This window comes from Tenebrio molitor, chromosome 5, assembly GCF_963966145.1.
Source record: "Tenebrio molitor chromosome 5, icTenMoli1.1, whole genome shotgun sequence".
Taxonomy (NCBI): Eukaryota; Metazoa; Arthropoda; class Insecta; order Coleoptera; family Tenebrionidae; genus Tenebrio; species Tenebrio molitor.
The window spans coordinates 16919395-16945002 of NC_091050.1; the positions used below are offsets into that span (position 1 = coordinate 16919395).

Below are 25608 nucleotides of genomic sequence, written 5' to 3' on the forward strand. Positions count from 1 at the left end.
GTCATTTTTTCATAATCCATCGTTTATTAACCCTTTCACAACTAGAACTTGCCACCGGAAGAACTCACAAAGACGACTCTAAAATCTCATTCGTGCATATCTTTAGCTTACATCTATAAATAAGTTGTCGTCGTCTTTCTGCTATTTTCATCTTAACTACATTTTGGGGTTTATTCTAATATGTGAAATCTGGTGAATACACTACGTATCTGTGTTTCCTTCGTGTCCTTTATCAATTTTAACACATTAACACGTGTTCCTTGTTGATGTTTTTAGTAGTAATTCACCTGTGATTAAATCTCGTGGCCCGAAACGAGGGGCAATTGAGTTTTTTGCAATCAGATGTTCTGCACATGTAGCCTACTTAGTTGTTTATTTGTGGTAGGAGGAGCTCCGCTTCCTTTTTGGGAACGGCAACGTGCAAATTGTGGGCTTTTCAAACATTGCGTAGCATTTCTTGTCTCTTACAAATCAGTTTTAGTTCTACGTGCGGTCATCTTGTTCGGAAATTTAATCACCACAGATGTCGATCGGCGTTTTGATTTTTTTATTAAAGACATTTCTGTGAGTTGAATTATTGTTTTTTTTTTAATCGAATTGTTCAAACACAATATTTTACAGAAAAGTGATCAAGTTTATACATAGTTTAGTCCTGACCTGATCAATTCGCTTTAACTGGCTGTGAGTAAACGAGTAACAAGTGGAATCGGTAAAAATTACAGTTGGTATTATATTAAATATTAATCCGAAATCGTGACATATGTAGGTATAGGAATCTGATCTATCTGCAGCATTTTATTGCAAAATTTTGTTATATAGATTATAGCTGTACATGTTTAGAAATGATTAATAAAATGTTGGTATACCCACCATGTATTATCGTACAACTTTTGGAAGGAACAATCGAATACATTTTCGAAATAATAAAAATGATTTTGGTGGATGCTGTAGGCAGTGTTCCTTTTATTTTCTTTTCAGTTCTGAGTTTCCTGTGTTCGTTTTATTTATTCTTTTCTCATATTGTACTGCCGTCAATTTTATTTTGGGATCCTCAATGCCATAACGAGCTGCCAAAAAATGTGTTGCTAAAGGGCAATGGACTACGGACTAAGGTTTTTGATGCACCTGCTGTTCACAGCGTGCAGTCTTCTTTATTTATTTGATAAAAGCAGAGGTTTATTTTGTCATTTGTGTTTCTGTTTTATTTTTTTCTAATCAATACATGAACAATTAGTTACATTCTACTAGACAAACTGATCTTTATTGTGTGGTGCATTGTTTAACATGATATTGCCCATAACGTGGATATTGTTATTTGTCTGGTCGCAAACTTGCAGCAACCACTACACGAATTTACTTTGGGACATTGAACTCCGAAGGAGGTGATATTTTAACAGATACTCCTTCCTCCTTGCTATGCAGTTTAATAAAGTCGAAATAGGTGATCTATTTATACATTGTAAATCTGATCTCCGGGTTGGACAGGCTCACAAGTCAATTTGACAATATTTTACGCTACATGGCATGTAGAATGTGTGATGTGCGTACTTACTGTATATGGAAAGTAAAACTAAAAAAGTAGTTCACTTTTACCGTCACAACATTTAAATTTTAAGTAAGTGAATAGAAAAGTATTCATTAGTGAGATATGTAGATAGGTACTTTATAAACAGAAAAGTATGTAAGTTTGCTAAAGTGATGCTATCAGGTCATCCAGTGTCAAACGTAGGTTGCACTTATGGCCAATAAAGTGAGAACGTGGATGTGTCCTCGTATCTTAAATAACACCGGGCTTAATTGGGGCCAACGAAACTCATACCAAATTTTAAATACTTAATTAGATATTGAGCGAGTTAAAAAAGTTACGATGGATATTATAGTCATTTCAGGTTTGGGTGTTGTCAAGGAGAAAGTTAACAACCTGAAAATGTTTACGGCGTAATGTAAAAATTGTAACAAAGAAAGTAACTTTTCTGAACCCCCAGAACTTAGTCGATTTTTTAGACAGGTGTCCTAAAAAAAGACGAGTTTATAGCTCCCTTATTTATCGGAGAATTTTAATTATCTATACCTACAGTTGGTTGCGAAAAAAACGGGAAAAGAAAATTTTCCTAATGTAAATTTGGTTTTGTCCATTTGTCAATTCATTGTCTACTTAACAATACCTATCAAATAATTTTTAAAAATGTCATTGAATTTTGACCATAATTCTAAGCTATCTCTCATAAGAAGGTTTCACATTATGAAAAAATTGTAAAAATGTGTCAATTTTATTCTCACAGTTCCCGTTTTTTTGTAACCAACTGTACACCAAATTAAATGGCTGTGAATAGGGTACAAAATAGCCTCATAAAATCACGTGTAGCCCAAAGGGCAAGGGAGCTATGGACTCGTCTTTTTTTTTGGGACACCTGTATATCTATTTCCAGTAGTCCATTTTTAAATTTTGAATTTCATTCCAAAGTCCTTCACAAAAATTTAGCTGCTGAGATGCACATTCAATATTTTATTTTCGGGGAAGATTTGCTTGAAAAATGTGGTAGATCTCAGGGGTCGGTTGGTTCTCTATTAGATTCCAAAATAATATTTTGATCGAGGTTATGAAAAAAACCGTAAACAAAAATTGCTGCAAATCAATTGTCTTCAACAATTATACACTAATCACTGCAGTGCAATTAAAGTCCGTCTATCCATATTTTGAAACGACTTTTTAAACACTAGTTAACATTTTGGGTCGTTTATGATGGTCTCATTACTAGGGGATTATTTACCTACCCTGTAACAAAAACTCTCGATGGTACCTGCGGATTATTGAGGATCGGTTACTCACCACTTTTACGACAATCTTTGTTAGCGGGCAATAAACCAATGAAGGAAGCAAAAGGTCGTTTTAAAATATCGACTTTAGTCAAGGTTTTACCCTATGTCCCAGGTAATGGGATTTACTACTACTACTACTATACTCGTCTCAAATGTTATACACCAAAATCCAAATCAATGAAGATGGGGTCAGGTCAGGTCATAAATTAATTTTAAACGCATAAAATAAAAAAAATCATTTTAGAGAATGAATTGTTTGGACATATTTGTAACAGTAAAATGTTTTTTTTTTGCATAAATAATTATAGTAAATTAATTTCCTAACCCACCTTGTTAGTGTTCTTTAAACACGGTTAAAAGTCAAAACGACTTAAGTGCTATTTTTGAAGAAAAATATGTCAAGTTGTTTAATAATTTATTAAAACTGTTTTTAAACCAGACTTTCAACTTTGAGGGCTTATACAGGGTGTCTCAAAAATGGCGTACTAACGGTGCACTACGGTGTAGAAGAGATTACCGTAAACGCAAGAAAAATGTTAAAAAAATTCTATTGGACTTATTTGCAGATTTATTTGCCGGTCTTTGAAAGTGGCACTTAACAGGTCAATTATTTTGAGAAATTGTCATGTCAGCGACGTCTAATCGTACATATTATCACAAAGTACAAGATCACTCACTACCAATATGTAATCCTGCATAATAGAGAATTTTTTAGAAGCTTTAAAAATAGAAAAAATTATTTTATTTCCTCTGCTGTAACATTGCAAGGTAATGATGTATGAATATATCTTTGTTTACATTGTATTTTTTTTTATATAATAAAAATAATTGATTTTTTGTTGGAAACATTTTTCCATATTTTTTTCATGTACATTTAAACATCCTCGATAAGGTAGTAAGTAGTTTGTACGCCATTTTTGGGACACCCTGTATCTCGGAATGTTCAAAATGACACTTCGGCGCTTTTGCTTCTAACCACTTCAATATTCAAGGCAGAATATAGCCTAAGGGAGTCCGTTTCGGCTCAGGGACGCGAGGGTCGCGGGTTCGATTCCGATCCAGGGCGAAATTAAAAAAAAAGGCTATGTTCTGTCTCGTGATTTGGAAGTCACGTTAAGTCATTGGTCCCGGTCTATTGAGTTGGTCATCATGCCCCTCATAGATTTGTAACCAGTCCTAGACTGTGTAACAAATTGTAAAACTGAAAATGGCGAATTAAGGACTCGAGGGATTAAGAGAAAAATTACAATGGTAATGTTTATTTTATTAAACAATGTTACAACAGATGCTGAAAGTGTTCACCATTTTGTTCTAAGCACAAACGGGCCCTTCGTTTGACTCCACACAAATAAGTGTATCGACCTACGGCTTCAGTTCCAGTAATAACAAATTCAATGGATCGCTCGATGTCCAATTTAATCAGAATAGTAGTACATTCCTTTTTTTCTATTTTCATATACAACGTGTTGTTTCACATAAGAATACGAAGTCTAAACGCAACACAAAATACATTTCACAATGGCAACTAGATTCATTAAGAATTATAAATTGTGGTTTTGGACACCCCTGTCTAACACAATCGCTGGAGAGCTTTTCCACAAATGTGTGAAAAAGGGGAAATTTAAAAAAAATCAGAGATCTCCAAACTACTTTTTGTCAAAAAATTACAACTACATAGTTACTTATGAAAATCGAATATGTATTGGGATGCATTTAGAGATCGTCAGGCTTGTACTCTTACGTGAAACACGTCCTATTTTTTGACAATTTGTTTTTTTTTTATAGTAAATGTGCGGAATATATTTTTTTATTTAGTTATTTTTCAATATCATATACAGGTGTCTCAAAAAAATCGGGACTCCCTCCACAAAGATACATTGGTCTGAAGTGCGTTTTCTTCAAATACAGGCTGAAAAGTTCAGTGTTTATTGTTATTTATGATGTAGATGATTGTGGAAAATAATAACGTAAAACAATTTTTTGAAGAATAGCTTTAGTGCTTTTTCACAATGGACATAAGCTTGACATAAGGCATAAGAAATTCATGATACATGCAGTGGATATACTATTAATTTTTACGTAACTTATGAAAAGTGACCTCAGTGAACATTATTGTTGTGTACAATTATTTTCCAATTGCCCAAATTTACAAATTATTCTTAGGTATCTCTTATGTATTTCTTATGTCTTATGTCCATTGTGAATAAGCACTTACTTTGGAGTAAAAAAATCTTAAATTTTTGTAATTTTTCTTAAAAATGGAACGGCAACGTAGCTAGAATAGTATTTTGTCACTGTCAATATGAAGGCTGCTATGTATTGAACAAAATTAAAGTGTTTATATCTTCTTCAGGAAGAGCGAACTTTTTTTTCCAAGTATTTTTCGAGCTCCACTGGGTCCTTCTCTACCATGCTCTGATTTCGGAATTAGCGAATTTTGAGACACCTGTATGTATCTTGAAAACTGTACTATTTGAAAAATATGTAATATCTATCTGTATTAAAGAGTCCATGTGGGAAATTATTTTCTCACCGCACCCCATGTGTATGTGCCTGCTATGGATTAATAGTTTCTCTCTTAAAACTTTTCAAAATATGTAAGATATTTTTCAGTACGAGGTTATTCACGTAAGATGACAAGCCTGACCAGGTAAAAATACAACCCAAAATACATTTTACAAAGCAATCAAAGCATTCGTTGTGTTTTGGTATTTAAAAATTATTCATTATTACTTTGAAAGGTACGGTGTGATCAAGAATGACTGAATCTGTTGGTAACAACAAAATTTGGCAAATTTGAAACTTACCATCAAAGATTCATTTTTGTAATAGCATAAACATAACTGGCATAACCAAAAATGTTTTAATGTTGTCTCAAGTTAAAAGTTAAAAGTTAAAAAACCCGGTCAGTGTCAATTACGAGACAAAAAACACCAGTATTTTTCAATTGTTTCATTGCCAACAGACTCAGTCATTGTTGATCACGCTGTATGTCTATCATTGCATTTTTCGTTAAAATTTAGTATTTGAAAACGATGACAGAAGCGACATGATCCTACTTACCCATTAGTTTTGCTATTTTAATTGCTTTGTTGAGAGAGGTAGTTTTCTGTCAGAATTTGACATTCATTAGATTGACGTTAAAAGCTATCAATGTTTTATGTGCCTTATGATAATGTAATAGGGATCGAGATAGCTTTAAAAATTGTATTTTAGGTTGCATTTTTACCTGGTCAGGTTCGTCATCTTACGTGAATAACCCTGTATAATTTTTGTTTTTTTATAGACTGATTCACATAACTTTCCGACTCTAACAAAATTTAAATGCAGTCAGTAATAATAACTTGAAACCTTTATTTACTAAGTATGAAATCTGGACACTCCTGGCATTGTGGACAGTCACTTGACAATCCTTTTTTGTATAATTCTGAAATATTTTTTCTTAAATAAATTGTGCTCCAGTGACGAAAGGGTCGATAGAGGGTGTTTGGTGTTTAAGTTTAACTTTTCTGAGATGCACAGCTAGATTAAATGAACAACTTTTCTGTGACATTTTTTTCAATTTGCTTTTTTTATTATGCTGAACTAAACTGACTAAACTCTGTTTCCGCTGTTTGAGAGCCACTGTTCGTATCTGTAATTATTAAGACCAAGCTAATATAGGTTTGTAAAGGAAAATGCCTTTGTTGCCGCCTTTATAATTTAGAAATCCGGTGGATCTCAAACAGTAGTTCTTCAAATTGAAAAAATGTTTCGTAAATAAAAATATACTGTCGATTACTGCCATTTTAAAATGTTTATAATTTAGGGATCTCCAAACCATTCAAAAGTTTAAAATTATTCATGTTTTTGGATCAAGTTAGGAATGAAAAACATATTAGTGGCTGCATTTAAATTTCGGTAGGGTCGGAAAGTTATGTGAATTATTCTGTATACAGGGTGATTCTGAAATAAGTTTGGAAAAAAACCTCGGTAATTGGTGATGATAATGAAAAGAAGACAAAACATTTTTCTTATAAAAGTTTTTTCGTTTTCGAGATACAAATGATTGAAAATTTGGTCAAAATTGCTAGTACGCTGCTGAGTTAAAGGTGATTACCTGATTATCTTGTTCTTGGTAGTTCAGCAACAATAATAATAATCAAAGGTAAAAGGTGCCCGTCAATCACAAACTCCTCTCGATCATTTTCATAGAAACATTTGCACCTACGGCTTTATTGTGGAGTTGATGTAACAATGGTTGCCAATGAAGTGAACAAATTCGGACAAATTTTCCCTATTCATAAGCCTTGAAAATACAAGAATATAGGGTAATTTTCATCCTTTTGATTTCACCTCCAAAAGTCATTTACGCAGAATTAATTTGTGTGAAGGATACTCTACTTTTTTTTTCCAAACTTATTTCAGAATCACCCTGTATACAGGCTGTCTCAGCTAAGACTTTCGATCCTAATATCTCTCGGTTGTTTGTCAACGGATTTTTATGAAATTTAAAATACAAATATTTTAGAGAGTGAAGGTTCAATTAGTAATATAATACCTCATGTGAAAAAATGTGATTTTAACACATGTTTTCTTTATTGAAAATTAAGCGCAATTATTATTAAATTATGTATTAATCAACTTAAGTATAAAGGGTGTTTTTTTAAATTTGGCGTTGAAGTAGGCGTTGGAGAGTCGATTGAGATCGCACCACTCGTGTATAAAAGCGTTAGAATTTAAAAAGCCGATCCGTGATCCGTAACCTGTATAGTGCATTCACAATCGACAGTTCAAGGCCTACTTCGACGCCAAATTTAAAAAAACACCCGTTATAACATTTTTGGTTTACAATACCTACAAAAATTTCCGATAATAATGCGGAATCTGGAAAAGTGCCCCGAATGCTTGCAGCGTTTCCACGTTGAATTATTATTAAATTGTTAAGCATTAAAAAATAGGTGTCTACACAAACAATTTACTAAAGCACTCGTCTGATTCAACGAAAAGATTAGATTTTGTTGTTAAAAATGTAATCTAAATTTTGAAGGTATTTGAGCAGTCACCTTTTGAAATAATTGATGAAAAGTTGCCAAGCAACATTATGTACACCCCTTAAAATCTGTCAAAAGTGCGCTTTATTAGAAAAGTCAAATTTTGTAAATTTATTGAAAATAAAATACCTACTCTAAAAATGGCAGAAATTTCAATATTGTTGAAAAAGGAAACAATTTTTGCCTATGGAGAGTGTCGTAAGAACTTCAATAACACAGTTCGTTTTCTTGTGGAACACTATCCAAATGTAGGCTTTGCAAAATTTAAGGTTCAGAGAGTCGTCAATTTATTTGAAAACATAGGATGCGTAGGTACGTGAACTAAATTACTTTACTAAAATATCCCGATCGTGTTTTAGTTCTTTATGGAAGAATTAAAGGATCTAATATAATAAATTACGTCCAAATGTTGTCTTTAACTTTGTAAGTATTTGTACGGTTAGAAAGATAAACGTGAAATATGTCACCTGCGTTTGTGCGAAGAGGGGTGACCAAAATTTGGAGATAGTGCGCGTTTGTTTCATACGCGTCTACGTTTTTGCAGCCACGTTTAACACGGGTTTTTTCTTTTTTCTTGAAAACCAGACGTCTTTCAAGGACGAGTTTCTCCTTACAGCATTTTTTATTAACGATCAATTTTTTGATGTAAATCTTAAGTGATTCAAGATTTTAGAAAGGCATGTAAAAATTACGTTTTTAGAATTTGCATCTCTTAATAGGTCTATTATTGTATTCAATTTGGAGTCGTTTATGGCTCTCTATTAAAGCACTCGTAGTTTAATAGATTTCTAAGAAAATTTTAATCAATATTTCAGTGTATTATTGTCATTTACACAAAAAAACTTCCAATATTAATGTTCAAACTCCACTTTTTAACATCTGTTGCAGATGTAGTTGCATCGGTTACCTTGAATTACCAATTAATACAAAATTCCCTAGAATTTGAAAATTTATATTTTTTATTTAAAAATTAAAACAAGGGTGCAAATTCTAAAAAGTAACATAAAAAACTCGTTTTATTAGGATATTGGCGCACTCGTCCCATAGAAAACTCCCCTACGGGTCGTTTTCTACACCTGAGACTCGTGCGCCAAATCAACCCTTATAAAACTCGTTCTTTAATATACTATTTTAGAATCTGCGTCTCTAATAGGTCTATTGTTGTATTCAATTTGGAGTCGTTTATGGCTATCTCTTAAAGCACTCGTAGTTTAATAGATCTCTAAGAAAATTTTTATCAATATTTCAGTGTATTATTGTCATTTACACCAAAAAACTTCCAATATTAATGTTCAAACTCTACTTTTTAACATATGTTGCAGATGTAGTTGCATCCGTTACCTTGAATTACCAATTAATACAAAATTCCCTAGAATTTGAAAATTTAATTTTTTATTTAAAAATTAAAACGGTGCAAATTTTAAAAAATAACAAAAAACTTGTTTTATAAGGGCATTGGCGCACTCGTTTCATACAAAACTCCCCTACTGGTCGTTTTCTACACCTGGAACTCGTGCGCCAAATCAACCCTTATAAAACTCGTTCTTTAATACAGGTGGTCCAACACTTACCATTTTTGCGATTACACGTTTAATAATTGTCCAAAAATTCTGAAACTCGGTAGGCACAATCTACAATTAATATTCTATGATTGAGCATGATCAATTTTTTTCAATTAAATTTTTGTGATGGAGCTAACTTTATAGCGATTTAATATCAAATTGGTCTAAATATTGAAAGCTTTTTTTTTCTCTACTAGTTACAGAACTCCTCACCTTTTTGATTGATCCACTTCCGACTTTGAATTATAATTAGGTAATAGTGAAAATTGCGATCAAATATCAAGTTAAAGAAAGCTGGAATCCAAGACCGTTTATGGTAGAGCTGAATAGGACAGCTCGTAATGTGATGGCCCCCCAATAAATCTTTTTGACGCAGGGCTGTCGGCTCCCCCGAAACCATTTTTCAGGTCAGTACTGGTGAAATTCCAGTTTATGATAGAAACGATTCGCAGCAAGTAAAAGATTTTTCTTTAAATGAAAAATAGATATTTTAGAAAACTGAATATTGAATAATTTCAACTTCATTACGTAATTTATTTGAAAATTTCTTCAGAATGTTTGCCGAAATTGCTAGGCGTAAAATATTCGAGTTCGGCGCTGACAGGATAAGTACCTGCAGTTTGGCGATGGGGTATTGTAAGTCTTACTTCTGGTTTGGTTTGTGATTAGGCACTTAGTGTAACTGCGTCATAAATTCCTGTCAGTTGTGCGGCACCTTCTTTAATTGCAAATAAATCGGCAATGTGATGCGTTTTAATTTTTTTTATTTTCAGATTTCTGTTTTCTGTATTAGTTTGAACCTATTTAGATTAAAAATTTTTTTTTGAATTTTGATTAATTTCACTTTATCGCCTCTTGACGCGAAACCCAATTGATAATAAATAAAATAATGGGACAGGTTTATAGCTCCATAATGTGTGTCTCTTCCTAGCCAAGCGTAAAATTTTTTCGATAATTAGAAACCGCGTAATCGCAAAAATGGTAAGTGTTGGACCACCCTGTATACTATTTTAAGACTTGGGTTATTGAATGAGTGGGATTTTACTCTTCACCATCTATAGTATATCAAGAGTTGAAAATGAAATGAAATCGAATTTTCAACACGTGGTATACACGATATTTTTCCGACGACCACAAAAAAAAACGCTAATATTCGGTATTCCTTCAAACTTCAAATATTATTCGACAGAGCTGCGGACAAAACATACATTGGTGGCATGGTTGTTACTACAACTGTGTGCAATGATTTCATTGCGCACAGGCTAGAAGGTATCTGATTGGCTAACCAGTTTCATTGCACACGGGTTCGCTATTTGCATGCAATAGCCAACTTTCAATAATAGTTATTTGTGCGAATTTACGCATTTTTCATAGTGGTCGTCGGAAAAAATATTTGCATTTTAAATTTCACAAAAATCCGTTGGAAAATAACCGAAATATTAAGCTCGAAATTCTTAGCTGAGACACCCTGTACTTGAACCCAAATTACAACAATTCGATGAAACCACTCTTCTTATAAAGGGCTAATTAATGTTGGTCTAAAAATGTACCCGGAAGTAGTGTCCTGTAAACTGTATTTTCAAATAAAATACTTTTCCCTATTTATGTGTTTAGAAGTTTATCAGTTATTTTTTTATTGCAGGAAAACATGGATCATGACTTCTTTAAAAACATTTAATATTAAAAAAGGTACGTATGAATGAAGCAAATCTGCTAAACTGTTTTTGTATCGAATAAAGAACTAATAGTAGGAGTATTTCATAAAACTAACAAAATCAATCTATTTATAACAAGGAGTTAGTAGCAGGATTCGCCAATTTTGTTGTCATAAGTAGAGGGTTATTTAAAAAATGAAAACGCACTCGATTGCCGATTTAACGTGAAATGATCCCACATAAACTGTCTTGCTTTCAGGAACCTGAGTAACTTTTAGGATGTCAGATGTTTTTTCTTGTAAATAAAATTCCTTTTGTGAAAGCATTATACGCTAAATTCATAAAATGTACAGCAATGTAAATAAATGTAAAAACGTTTATGAGTCGCAGGAATTTGTTGTGTTTATGCAGATACATATGTGTATATCGGACAATTTAACGTTTTTGTTAAGTATATTTTGTTTTGCGAAATTACAAAAAAAAATCATGTTATGTTGCTGTTCGTTAAAGGTGATTAGATGTTGCGGTGGGGCAAGGGGATATCTTTGGCAGCATTCCGCGTCGTTTCAGAAATAGAGCGTCTTGAACTGGTTGGAAAACCCGCAAACTCTCGGCAACGTTCAAAACCTAATGTTTGACAGAAACAATTTTATTCGTAAAAAAACATAACAAATGTTTGTCCAATGTTATTAAAAATTGCTTGTCTCTATTTTTCGTTTAATATTTAAAAAAAATTCAAAGTTAAACTTTTTGTGAATATAGTTTTTATGTTTGGTAAATATTCATGTAGGGAGTGTTTTTCAACTGACTGCCTTTTGCATCAACTTTTCAACAACGAATTGTTAACAGTTTTCACGCATGTCTGTTCCGTAATCTATAATTAGATTTAAAATGTTTTCAGTTTGGTGTGATTTGTTCAAATAAAATACAATTCAGTGAATTTTTCTCTTTATTGTCATTTTATAATTTCTTTGATGAAATTAGTAACACAGTTTTTATAGGTTGTTATTTGTTTCTTTTTTACAGCATTTAAAAATTACCATCACTGTCCTAGTAGCAGAAATCCGTCTTGAGAAAATGATGGATAGTTCGCGGACGTTTTCATCATTCATTACTACAAAGTAAGACGTTTAATGCAGAGGTTGATAGCAATAAAATGGCTACAACGGCAAGAAGAAGAGACCCCGACGAAGACATTGCAGCTATAGCGAAACAAATTTCGGAACAAGCTGAAGCGATTTATCAAAACTGGAAGTCGCGAGGATTGGCTCCTGCAGATTTGATCACATGCCATGCTGTGGGCGACAGCACGAAGTTGGGGTGAGATTCTTACTGATATTTGTTGCACATATAATAATTAATTTTGTAAAGTATTCACTCTTTCAATCTTCCATAGTGTTTCTGGAATGCGGAAATTCTAAATTTAATTTTAATTATTTTAAACGACGTATTAAACCGCCCAACATCAAGCTCTCATTATAATGTAAATTAAAATTGATGCGTTTTGATTAAATTTATTTTAGGTCGATGCTAAAGCCCCAACCCCCAGTGAAACCATCAATCGAACTGTTGGCTCAGGCTCCTACGATGGATAACAATCGTTTGGAAAATCTTGTGAAAAATTTTGTTGTTGAAGATAAAGCACGACTGGCAGCTAGGAATAAAGCCATGCCTTCAAGTATACAATATGCCCTTCAGAAGTTTGAAAAAAATACAACGCAGCCAGAAAGCAGTGCTAAAAAACCTTCAGTCAAATTGAACAATTTTAATGCACCAATCAAGTCAGGGTCTGCACCATCGACTGAGGTAAGACATAAATAATACCTATGTACTTGTGCCGGTACAGTCCAAAATTAAATTATTAATTAAGAAGGGTCATTACAAACACAAGCTTGTAAGTTTATTGTTTGGTATAGTAGCGATTACTGTTCTAAAGCCGTGAGAAAATATTAAACCGCACATGATAATTTCTTTGTTATTGACCAAGTAGTTGTTATGTGAATAATCATCTTTGAAATCTTCTTTAAATCAGTTGCTATAATGAAAGGTCAAATTTACCGGTAATTTCGTTTACAATTAACGATAAAACTAAAAATAGCGATTAATTGGCGTATTTTTTTCCATCAAGCTTAGTGAAGATTGACGTTCACACCTAGCCATCAAAAATATTACCATGTAAATTTAGCTTTATTAAAGTAATTATCGATTCTATGGGTTGAAAGCCGTTTAATTTTCGTTAGAGCACAAACGAAGGATAAGGCTTTCCACCAAAATGGTATGTATGTACATAAATTACAGTTTTGCATGTTTACAGACCGTTTTATAGCACAAGATCGAATTGAACTATCCCAGATTGATTAATGCGCACAATTATTTTCAACAAAATATGTGTACCTAAAAAAGATTACATTTATTTACGCGTAAGTAATACAATCCGGGGATACGGGATTCTGCCTCTTTCTTTTCTAAGAGTTCCGAAAATCTCCACAACACAAAAGGGAAATGTCTGTTATGTTCACTCGTAGATATGAATTTACAACCAGAGAAAATCACCGTGATTATAGTCATACATAATCCTCAAACTTTTTAATTGATTAACGGAAACCGACAGATACACTCTTCTTGAAAGCAACGCAGTTAGAAATACTTAATTGAAAAAAAATGCTTTGATTGTACGATTCCTTCAGTACGCAAAACTGCCAACTATAGTAGGTAAATTCAAAAAAACTCCTGGACTGTCAAAATTAAATTTTAAATAAAATGCTTGTTTTGAGTGTACTTGGGTATAAAAATTTTTCTCTAGAGTGTACCCACCAAAGATTATCCCTAATCTTTGGTACTCACGTCAAAATCTAGTTACAAAATATATTTAGGTTATGTTCTCATTGAACTAAAAATGTTTTGAACACTTGAAACGAAATACAGCAACTAAAAGAACTGGAGCAATTTAATCAAGTTTATAAAAATCACAAAGGAAAACAAAAGGTGACACACGACAAACTGAAAACAGGTAAAAACTAAACAACCAAAATTTAAAATCGCTTCCTGTACCTGTCTGAGTTAGATTCCGCTAAAGATATGTTGGGTGGAACATCTCTAATACCCACATTGCTTTAATTAGGTTTTCATTTTCACAATGCAAGATGCTGTTTTCCCACAGTTGGGTTAAAATCAGAAACGTTTTTTGTTGAAGGTATGGCTTTATAATAATTATAAATAATTTGTTATGGTTCTCTTCTCTCGCGCCAATAGAACCACCCTAGTGCGTTTTGAACTTTCCATTTTACCTTTTTACAAAATATGTACAGTTCGAGACACGGAATTTCGGGCATCACTGTCCACACTGTTAAAAAAATGTAAAACAGGCTTTACATTCTTAACCTCAATTTTACCGTTTGCGACAATTATGATTAACATTCGATTGACGTGAACAGAAAATAAATTTCAAAATTCGACTTTTGAATGTCACGTTGACAGTAAAGAGTGATTTATATCGTAATTTTTTGAAATGACAGAAAAATGATGCCCGAAATTCCGTGTCCCTAAATGTATTATACTTAAATAATTTTGCAATTTATTTGGCAATGGCAATTAGTGATTTAACCAACCTGAGAACTACAATTTTGATAGTCCAGATGTTTTTTGAATGGACTTTAAATACCGTTCACGTTGTTTTGGCATAATGGGAGGCCATGATTTATTTTTTAATTAAGTGTCGACATGCGAACCTACCAAAATGAACATAACATTTCCCGTGATGTCTTGAGTATTCTTCTATTGCAAACTGAGAACAATGCACTAACATTGACGCTATTTATAACCTAAAACTTAGAAAAACACAACCTAATTCAACACTCAACAGACAGCTTTGAGCTTTACTATATCAAATTAAATGCAAAATTTCCATGGCCTCCTATTATGCCACAACACCGTGAATGCATTTTATTTTGGATATTTCCCTTTTTAACCATTCCCGGGATAGAAAAATCTCGAAATCCCTCAATTGAAAATGAGGCCAAGGATTGTATTCCGTACTTACGCGCCTTATTTCAACTTTCGACCAGTCATTAATTCTGCGAAAACTCTAAAGTGTTAATTTTATTTAAGCAGCCTCCATCGAAACCCATCGTTAGTCAGAAACCTCAAATTTCCCCCAAACCGCGTTTCGCTGAAACAATCGAGATGACACTGCCAGAAGATGTAAATCCGCTCGGCCTTCAAACGTGGCCTTTAAAAAATAGGGTAATCTCAACAGACACAGTGAAGAAAACAGTTTCAGAGGTGCGTCCATCGGCGGCGGATCATCAAGCACAATCACAATTTAACACATTACCGAATAGACCAACCACTATTGACCAAGTGGCTCTCGAGGAAAAACGTTTAATCAATGCTCTCAAAAATGGAGTACTCGTCAACGAGCAAACAACAAACAACATTAATAATATGCCAAGAATTAACAAGGATCCAGATAAAGAAATAAACACGAAATGGGGTTTGCGAAATACTCGAAGAGTTGAGCAACAAGTACCTCATCCAGAATTAACAGTCATACAAAGACAACATTTACGGCAGACAACATCGAATCCGATAAGACCATTTCTGACACGGGGATCGGTAGCAGAAAGAGTCTTAATTTTTGAGAGGTGTCCGAGTGACTTACTTTTAGACAAGAGAGTCAGGACCCCTGCGACGCAACTCGCCAAACCACAAGTGAGTCAGTAGATCATATAACAATTTTTTTTAATGATTTTCTCTACAAAAAGAATATCTAAAAACGTTTTAAACATTGTAGATTCTTCCAAAGCAGCCTGTTCTTCAACACACTACGCTACAAAGACACATTCGTGCCCACAGAAATGTCAATATTCCTCGCTTCCACTTTCCTACGGGCAAGCCAGGGCTTCCTGGACAATTGGATGCCGTTAAGAGTAAACTTACGACGGTATTCGTGAGCATCGGAGATCGCGCCACAAGAGAAAATTTTTCTGTGATCACCACTGCTTGTCAGTTGCCGCTCTATTGGAAAACACCTTTGTATTTAGCCGCTTGCGCGGATAAAGGGAATTGTACTCAAGAACAATTTATGACTTTTTGGTCGGGGTAGGAAATATTCAGGAAGGTGTTTTTACGTTTCTGACTTTTCCTTGTTGTAGAATGACGACCGGTGCGCACGATGCTGCTTCTAAATTCGTATACATTTTAACAAGGGGTCGACGAAGTTGGTTAGCACCTGAAGATTTTATTCCTCTAGTTCAGGACGTCGTAGAAACCCATCCAGGATTGACATTTTTGAAAGAAGCCACGGAATTTCATTCCCGTTATGTTCATACCGTCATTGCTAGAATTTATTACTGCGTTAACAGATCGTGGTCCGGTAAAATCACGATTCCGGAATTGAGGCGATCCAATCTACTCGGCGTCATTCAAATTTTGGAAGAAGAAGAAGATATCAATCAAATTACTCAATATTTTAGTTACGAACATTTTTATGTAATATACTGTAAGTTTTGGGAACTCGATCGGGATCATGACCTTTTTATAGATAAACAAGATTTGACCAGGCACAACGATCACGGTAAATTCTAGTTGTTTGCCTCATATAAAGTTAATTTTCTATTTCGTAGCCCTTTCTTCAAGAATTATCGACCGGATATTTAGCGGTTGTGTGACACGGGGTCAGAAAAAGTCGCATCACGATGAAAAAATGTCGTACACTGAATTCGTGTGGTTTCTGTTGAGTGAAGAAGATAAACAACACCCCACAGCAATAGAATACTGGTTTCGCTGCATGGACGTCGACGGTGACGGCTATTTGTCAATGTACGAACTGGAGTACTTTTATGAGGAGCAAATGCAAAGAATGGAAGCTATTGGTATCGAAACTTTGCCCTTTCAGGTACACGTGTAATTTTTAATTGCAGTGGCTTGGTAATTTTAATTCCCGTAATTATAGGATTGCCTCTGTCAGATGTTGGACATGGTGAAACCTAAATGCCCTGGAAAAATTACTTTAAGTGACTTGAAAAAATGCAGAATGACACCGATTTTTTTTGACACCTTTTTCAACCTAGAAAAATATTTGGATCATGAACAGAGAGATCCTTTCGCGTCGCAAAGAGATCACGATATCGACGGGCAAGAGGTATTTTCATTTTCTATCTTAGATTTGCCATTACTTCCTTTGCATTATTGTTCTAGATGTCTGATTGGGACAGATATGCAGCAGAAGAATACGAATTACTGGTCGCGGAAGAAGGGGGAAATGATCAACAAGACAGTCTGTGAGTATCTATAAGTTCTTGTTGTTTTAATTACTATGGGAATTCTTGGTATTGGTGGCGATTTGTTTTGGTTCCTTATATTGATACTGTGCTTGTATTTAGGGAGTACGATTGTGGCTTTGACAGGGTAAGAATTGTTTTATTTTACAAAGCGTTGAACTAACGTTTCTGCTTTTACGAACATGTATTTAACTTGTGGTATCTTTAATAAACTCTCCACGCATGATTCAGCTGGGCCATCATCTACTTAACAATGTATCAGCCATTTTAAAACTTACCGCATGTTTTTGTCCTTTCCGACAATAAATCGATTTTACTTAAAAAAATCTATAGTAAATAAAATGAATTTTTGGGAAGTAACGCAACATCGATCAAAACACGAGGGCGGATGTAAGTATTTTCAAAGTTGAATAAGGAATATCTCTGCGACAAATTATCCCACAGTTTTATTTGCAAAAGCAGATGGTTACAAAACACTTCTTGTTAGGGTGCTTACTTTATGCCGATTTCATTTCTAAAATTTTGGTTAATGTTCTTAATAAATAACAAGTTGAACTTCCAGCTCATTCGATGAAGGTACTGAAGAAGATCTGTTGTCGCAGAATTTGGATACTGTATTAGATGGTGACGACGATGAACAATTATCAAATGAAAGCGATGAGTGCAGTATTTAACAAAAGTATCTTGGTTATAAGAAAACATTCTAGTCGTAGGACTTAAAAAATTGTTATAAAAACTCATTAAACATAATCTGAGGCACTGTTCGCACAAATTCGCAAGTAAAATAGTATTATAAGTTGCAGTTTATCGGAAAAAGTGAAATCCGATTTAAGTAAGTTTAATTTATGTGGACACAAATATACGAAAGTGATCTTTATATCGGGAGAGTATTTTGTATGTATGTATTTGAATTGTTGTTTTGGTATTAATATGAAATAAAATGTTTGTTACGACCATGATTAATCAGTTTAGAAGAATCTTAGGAAAACTAATTTGTATCTCGGTTACAAGGTATTTTTTATCACGTGTTATTGATAACTTCCGTACTAATTAATGTTATCTAGCGGTACTGTTTAAAAATAGTTTTGACTGTTACTTTTGTTATTATTTTTTGACAAATGGTCATTATAATTCTCGTTAGTCTTTGGGTGCAGCTGTTGAATTCGCGAGGAAGATTAGCACCATGCCTGTTTACTCGTTAATTTTCTTCGCGAAATCTAAAATATAGTTTATTTAATAACCTGATTAAAGTCAGTATGAATTTCACTAGTCATTTTTATTATTCATATTTGTTTCATTATGTAATATTGTATAAAACTGTTTCTTATATAGATTACTTAATATATTGGTTTTTTTTTCTCTTAAGTTACCTTTATTTATCCCACAACCCAACCTCTTTCATCTTCGTTTGAAAATACTGTTGTAAATTTACAGCACATTGATAATATTCCGTTTCTGGGGAATTGTATATCTTACAATTTCTAAAAATCCTCATCATGTCTGCAATAAACAATCTTCTAGACACGTAATAGCGTGACTTCAATCGATCGGCCATCGTTTTCAAGTCTACATAAAATGTTCAACAAATCAAACATCAACATTTAATTTCACGACGTTTTACTTACCCATTGGGTATTTGATGTGATCATAATAGTCCGGCACTTCATTTTTGTCCACAGGCAATCTAAAAGGCCACGAGTCCTCGTGACATTTTACAGCGGCCAAAACGTTTTTCAACATCTCAGCCAGAATTTCAATATCTTGAGATTCTTCCAACTGCTGCGCTCCTCTGGTTGCTCGGGCGGCAGGTTTCCAGCCTGTTTCCTGCAGGCCAGGAATTGATTCCACTGGAATACTTTTGACACCTTAAATGCGACGTTTTGTCATGTGCAAAAAGTAACAGGACCAATTATACCCTCCTTGAAGAAGGTTAGACCTGGATGTATTTTTGAAACATTTCTTTGTTGTTGGTAAATTAACTGCTTGACAAATTTCTTTTGTCTTCTAACCACGGAAGTGAATTCCGTGTAAATGATCTTTGGATTCAGTTCACAATGCATCAGAGTGGCTCCCTCGTAATCCTTAATATAACCTTGATAAATCGCTCTGTTTAGTTTAATGTCCTTTGAAAAACCTTGCCGTTCAAAGTACCCTTAAAAAATAGAAAATAGTTACTATTTGTTTTTCACGTCATTTTGTGTACCAACCGATAGCGTTCTCATCTGCGAAAGTTAGAAAATGCAAAATCCCCTTTCGAATATGGTAATCTTTGAGATGATTCATTAAATGTGTGCCGTATCCTTTGATTTGTTCGCTAAACGTAACCGCACAGAACACAATTTCCGTGAAACCTTGTGTTTCAAAAGGTCTAAAACATATTCCTCCGATCGGTCGATTTTCTTTAATCAAGGCGATGGTCCGATGTTTCCTAACAACAATACGGTATAAAACACTTGTGTTCGTTCTTAAAAATGTAGCAAAATTACGGATCAAAAAGTAATTGAGTGATGTATTCAATCGGCATTCTTGGCAATTGATGAGAAAAAACATTTTGTAATCCAATAAACCAAAGCATCGTTTCTTTTGATACTGTTTCAGTTAAACTGTTTCCAATCACGTGCATTTCAATGACTTTTCGTTTTTCTTCTAATTTTGGGGCCTCGTCTGTAGCTGGAGCGTTTTCAGAAAATATTAGCTAAAAATTAACGGTATGATAAAGAGGGATGTCAAAAACACGGCGACCAGCATTCAACATTTCGTTTATAGGATTTCAAAAACATGTTTTACACTGTAAAGTTAAGATAAGGTCCTCATCATTTGCAGGGAAAATCAAACAGTATTTTATATTAAAGGGGGGACAACAATAGTTTTGAGCCTCGAAGTATGTATTTTAAACATTTACCGTCGTAAATTTTTTTTTGTGGTTCATTTAGAAATAATAATACAGCTTACATCGGGTCCCGTCATATAATTTGGATCATCAATGGTGGCAATTATTTGCGCCACTGTGTCCATTGCGATATCCTCAAACTGCTCATCTTGTGCTAATCTTTTCCTTTTAATTTCTCTTCCGGGAGTCTCACTGGCTTTACTAGTTTTTGACGTAAGCGGGCTACTGTCTTTGTCGCTCATACCTGTTTTTTCTAAGTCACTAGGACCTCTTTTACCTATTGAAGTGTTTGCTAAGGGAAATACATTTTATCAAATATAAAACCACAACAAAGGTTATCTTAAATACATTTCACTCTTCCAGAATCCAACAACGGCTGAAAATGAACGGACGGACCTTGTTTAAATTCGGGATCCCATATTGGAGACTCGTGTGCATAAATTTCTTCATCTAATTGATTTAAAAAAGGTGGGAAGTGAGTTAACAGCATCACACGTCGTTCTTGGGGCATTTTATCTCTTTCTCTGTTGAACTGGTCCATTATTTGTTTTCTCATGTATTTAAAAACGGCACGCAATAATGTGCGTCCAAACACCATCGTTGTATCATAATGCTTGAGGGAATCACAAAACGTGGGCACATTGCAAAATACCAGCCACCGTGTGTGTTCCATCTTGTAAATTGTGGCTTCTTCTTGATTTACAATATGTTTTTGACTGCCGGGAGACGGAAACTCCCAAGTGTTTAAACAGTGAAGAAGAATTCGGGCTACTTCACACATAGTTTTCCATTCTTGCTGTGCCAAATGGGAAAATTTATATACCAACAAATTTGTGATTGCCTTGTGAATACACGGCTTTTCAAATGGAGGCTGACCTAGAGAGCTTTCAACTACTGGATTGTCCAGAGTTAAAATACATTTTCTTAATAACTAAAAACGTGCTGTTTAATGTAAAGTACATCACAATATACGACTGTGTTACATGAAATAAATAGGTGTAAACTTTCTTTGTTTCCACATTCTCTTCTCTACTCATTGCAGTACCCATATTATCAATGTCAACTACCATTCTTAAAAGACGATTCAACTCGTCTTCATTCTTATTGCGTAAGTGTGAAATGTGCGCCTCTATAAACATCCACAATCATAAGTAAATGTCATTATTGCAAGAAGAACTTACCTAAGGTGTGTTCACATTTACAAGGATCGGAAAAAGTCGGTTCTTGAATTGTTACTTCAGTTCTTTTCCATCCTGTACAATTGCAATTTTCACTCTAACCGATGAATACCTTAGTTTAAAGTTTATTATTCATTGATTAATAATTAATTACCTGACATTTTGAGTATATCGCTAGCTTGAGTAATTTTTTATTATAGGGAAATGCCAAAACGGCTTGTTTTTTTTGTTGTATCCTCTGCAGATTTGTTTGTCGAGATGCTTGTGGAGCTTTATTTAGTCCAGCAGTTTGTCCCTGGTTTGGGATTTGACATTTATTAACCAATACGGCTGGTGTTTCTGTGCGTTCCATGTTGTGGTTAGTGTTATTACTGCTATTGAATTGATTTTGCTCTGTCATTGTTAACAGCGAAATTTGCAGTATCTACAACATGAAAATGTTGACATCTCTTCATACATTTTTTAAACTTTGAGACAATTATTTCTTCCATAATATCCATCTAATATGATCCTCTGTAACAGGTTTTTATTTTTATTGTATTTTTAATTATTTGTAACAAACTGCAATTATCATCTGTCTATGTAGCTTTAATTCTGAAGAATCGAATATGAGTTTTTTGGTTCTGCAATCAACGAATTAAAAAAAATATGTCCGCTACTGTATGAACTACTGGTAGGTAACATATTACACCGAATTTTGGAAAATTTAGACTACTCTGTCAACAATTGTTTTTGTAGTGAAACAGCAAATACATTTTTCATTTTAATTAAAAAAAAACTTTTTATGTTACGTATATACAGGGTTATTCACGTGAGATGATGAGTCTGACCAGGTAAAAATGCAACCCAAAATACATTTTACAAAGAATGCAAAAAGATAGCTTTATGAATTGTATTTTGGGCTGCATTTTTACCTGGTCAGGGTCGTCATCTTACGTGAATAATCCTGTATAGTTCACAAAGAAATTTAAAGTTTGCAAAAAACATCAACCGGCAAGCCTACTGTATCTTTCTGAGAATAAAAGTTAATGCTCTTAGTGGAAAGGAGATCACAAAGTTGAAAATAAACGCTAAAATACAGGGCGCCGTTAAAATAGTGCCATTTACTCTTATTAAAAAAAAACAGCATCTTGACAATTTATTCTTCAATTAATTCATAAATCAAAAATTTAAAATGGTCCAGAGAACATCCAAAATTACAATGACGGTTTGTTACATGAACAATTTGTTACTGAACCTGGTTTATGCTGAATTATTACGAATTTTTTTAGAAATTTCATGTAGCAAACATCATAACACTAAACACTATTTTGACAAATGTTTGGTTCGGTAATGTTTATAAAAACAACATTTTTTAATTGCATTCACTTACTTAGGTATTACACTCACAAATTTCCCATTGTTTACGCTTTGCAAAATTTTATGTCCTAACCTCTCACTTAAACTTAACACAGAAACAAAAATACAACTACAATTCTGCAAATATCGATGGATGAAAAACATAGAAAAACACAAACAACAGCTCCATCTATTGTCCATTATCTAAATAAACATCAAGCGGCAAATTTAAACTTCCTCTTTCTTATTTATCTAATAAGTAATAATTATGTATTGATTGTTATTAATAATTATGTATTACATAATTACATATGATGATTATTACAAATATTAGATATTTATTATACTTGTATGTTATTATTAGGCATCTAAGAGTAAGACACAGGACCGAAAGTCGAGTGATTAATTTTTCTTGAGTGTTTCAGTTCACAATATCATAACTTAGCGCTTTCAGCAATTCGGCAATTTTAAAGCATTATGGCAATCGCTACTTTTAATATTTATATCATATTAGGCGAAACGTTTTTAGTATTATACCGGCTGATTGACGAAAAACCTTTGACGCTGTAAGCTGTATCAACATCCCTGTATCTTACTCATTCTTTATCCGATTTGAATAAATGACACATCAAATGAAAGCAAGTGCTCTGATTGTCTGAACACGTAGGTGGGAATTAAATAGTAATCACTATAAAATCAATTTGATTGGTCTACATTTGAAAAAGGCTGCAATTTAATTGGTTCAGAATTTTCGAGTTGGATTGTCAAGTTTAAAAAAACATTTTTTTTTCGGATGATTTCTAGGTATTTGAAAACCGAATCGTATACTCACGATCCGTGACTGCAACTTCAGAATTACGTTCACGTTCAAAGTAAATTATCATTTCGCATTATTTTCTGGAAAAAATAAAAAGGTGACAGACAGGCAAGTGCCATTTTATTAGTATTCATTGCAGTTATCGGGATTTATTTTGTTAGCAATGCTAACCTATAGATTCCATAAAATACCGTGAGATCATTTAAATTTATAATTAGAGGAGGCGATGATTTTACAATTATATTGGCAACATCGCTGACACCTTGATTTGAATTATCAAAATGACGCTTTATTAAATTTCAATACAAAAGTTCAGTTGTATCGAAGCCAGGTGTTTGATACTGTTAACTCGCAGTTTCATATTCTATATTGAATTTTGAAGCGCCGTTTTGACAAACCAAATCAAGATGTCAATGGTGTTGCCAATCTAATTTTAAAGTCATAGCCACGATATACATTTTTCTATCATGGTCATAGCCAACTTTATTATAAATGATCTCACGGTACTAGTCTTGACTTTTTTTTGCGAAACTTCAAAAACATCCAAGTTGAAAACGACTGGAGTCTCGACATAATTTTTGTCTCAGATTACCGTAAAGAATCTACCAATATGAACTTTTCCGGTTTTTAGTAAATTATAACAGATAAAATATACATAATTATATTTTAAGGGAGGTCAATTTTCAACAAATTCTGATGAACGAAAACAGTAGACATACATTTAATTGGAAATCATTTTATTATGGGTTCGTTGGAAGTACAAATTATTTACAAAAAATGTAAACATTCTTCGCCTACATATCAAACACAATATGGCATGCTAAACAAAAATTGTGGAAATTATTTATATACATAGTATATCAAATATTTACATATACGGAAATTCCTTAACGCTACAATAGAGAGTAATAAATAATAATACTTTTCATTAAATACTCGCTTGTAAAAAAATCAGTAAAGTTTTACAATTTCAGGGCAAATTCAGGCCTAAAGACGTGCACAACTGTTGATAAACAGTAACAAACATTGGCGAATGTTTATCAACAAGCGTTGATTTTTGTGATTTACAGTGGTTTGGTGTGGACGGAGGCCAGAGACCAGAGTGACTGAACATGTTACTTAATTTGTTCATTTTCACCCTTCATAGGTTAACATTCTTAAGGCTGTTAGTTTAGTGAATTTGTATAGGCACACATGTGAATTACGCCAGACACGAGTTTAGTTGGACGTTTCTCAATTTTTTCATATCCGTCCAATCCTTGATGTTATCTTCAATCTTAAACTTACGTATGCAGCCTTTAAAATTTTCTTTAATTTCCAGAGTTCCACTGGGCGCATTATCTAAAAAAAAAAATGCCTACTAAGTTGCAAAGACAAATTGACAATAGATCATACTTGGCAAGCCTCCCAGGTACAGAGGTGCCTCAATTTCGTCCACCATCGAATTAATGTCAGATTGTACCCAACTCTTTCGTATGCCGTCAACGTTTACAGTCAATTCAGAACTCGAATACAAAGCCGTTATGTTGTGCCATTCGTTGTTGGCAAGAGACAAATCGGAGTGAGGGCTGTTCGTTACTTTAGAAATAACTCCATTTCCCATATCTATCATCATTACAACGGCACCATTTTGTAATTCGACCGATAAGGCGGGACTATTTCCTAAATTAGATACACTCAGAAGTATGCCGTTCGGTTCTCCGGTTTTAAATTCGAAACTGAGTTCCAAAAATTTATTAACTTTAAAATCATATTCTGGAATTTTTTATATTTTAATAAGCAAGATGACGGCCTACCAGGAAATATTTACTCACTGTAAATGGCAAAGGCGTCACCTCCAAAGTATGCCCCTTCTTCAACTTTTTGGAAACACTGACCGATGTTATTGTAGAATATGTTGTTATTGTTTTTCACAACTTGTAGGTTTTTGTTGATTTTCAAAGAACGTATGCAACCCCGAAACGGATGCAATTCATTTTTCTGGAACGCAACACAAGTGACAAGATTTCAAAAAATATGATTGTTTGAAATTAC

General features: G+C 33.7%; 3 protein-coding genes across 11 annotated transcripts in view; 1 reads left to right on the forward strand and 2 right to left on the reverse strand.

Annotated features, from left to right (window-relative positions):
* LOC138132069 (serine/threonine-protein phosphatase 2A regulatory subunit B'' subunit beta-like) overlaps positions 1-18716 on the forward strand; it is a 30365-nt gene extending 11649 nt beyond the window's left edge. For 2 of the 7 annotated variants that reach the window (XM_069049403.1, XM_069049402.1), the window contains exons 2-11: positions 11058-11104; positions 12097-12390; positions 12594-12876; positions 15178-15780; positions 15863-16170; positions 16224-16645; positions 16695-16966; positions 17024-17212; positions 17269-17351; positions 17914-18716. In XM_069049403.1, the coding sequence (XP_068905504.1) occupies positions 12227-12390; positions 12594-12876; positions 15178-15780; positions 15863-16170; positions 16224-16645; positions 16695-16966; positions 17024-17212; positions 17269-17351; positions 17914-18025 (2436 nt within the window). In that variant the 5' untranslated portion in view covers positions 11058-11104; positions 12097-12226 and the 3' untranslated portion in view covers positions 18026-18716. Of the gene's footprint in view, positions 1-11057; positions 11105-12096; positions 12391-12593; positions 12877-13833; positions 14081-15177; positions 15781-15862; positions 16171-16223; positions 16646-16694; positions 16967-17023; positions 17213-17268; positions 17352-17453; positions 17479-17913 lie in introns of those variants that run through there. The other 5 variants (XM_069049406.1, XM_069049405.1, XM_069049404.1 and 2 more) reach the window with 5 other exon arrangements.
* Positions 18609-22940, reverse strand: Gcn5 (Gcn5 acetyltransferase). Of its 3 annotated transcripts, none has more exons than XM_069049409.1 (11): positions 22792-22940; positions 21574-21843; positions 21423-21516; positions 21225-21370; positions 20590-21172; positions 20304-20533; positions 19838-20046; positions 19559-19779; positions 19267-19503; positions 18977-19216; positions 18609-18917 (listed from the first exon to the last, which is right to left on the reverse strand). In XM_069049409.1, exons 2-11 carry the CDS (start codon positions 21817-21819, stop codon positions 18724-18726), a joined length of 2400 nt encoding a protein of 799 aa, XP_068905510.1. In that variant the 5' UTR covers positions 21820-21843; positions 22792-22940; the 3' UTR covers positions 18609-18723. The 3 variants fall into 3 exon arrangements, with proteins under 3 accessions (XP_068905510.1, XP_068905511.1, XP_068905512.1); XM_069049410.1 differs by having other exon boundaries at positions 21574-21932; positions 22792-22924; XM_069049411.1 differs by lacking the exon at positions 22792-22940 and having other exon boundaries at positions 21574-21935.
* Positions 22941-24294: 1354 nt separating this feature from the next.
* wb (wing blister) overlaps positions 24295-25608 on the reverse strand; it is a 30718-nt gene continuing 29404 nt past the window's right edge. Inside the window, exons 29-31 of the mRNA XM_069049672.1 lie at positions 25389-25554; positions 24970-25329; positions 24295-24915 (exon numbers count right to left, since the gene is read on the reverse strand). Coding sequence (XP_068905773.1) covers positions 24776-24915; positions 24970-25329; positions 25389-25554 — 666 coding nt within the window. The 3' untranslated portion in view covers positions 24295-24775. The remainder of the gene's footprint in view (positions 24916-24969; positions 25330-25388; positions 25555-25608) is intronic.

Bases quoted from the DNA above. Each gene is read 5' to 3' on its own strand.
- Gcn5 (XM_069049409.1), bottom strand. From the start codon at position 21,819: ATGACAGAGCAAAATCAATTCAATAGCAGTAATAACACTAACCACAAC. The intron at 20,534-20,589 runs GTATTTAAGATA...TATTTCCCTTAG, and splicing joins GGATTCTGGAAGAGTGAAAT to CAAACACTTCAATAGGTAAA. The intron at 19,504-19,558 runs GTTGGTACACAA...CTATTTTTTAAG, and splicing joins CGCAGATGAGAACGCTATCG to GGTACTTTGAACGGCAAGGT.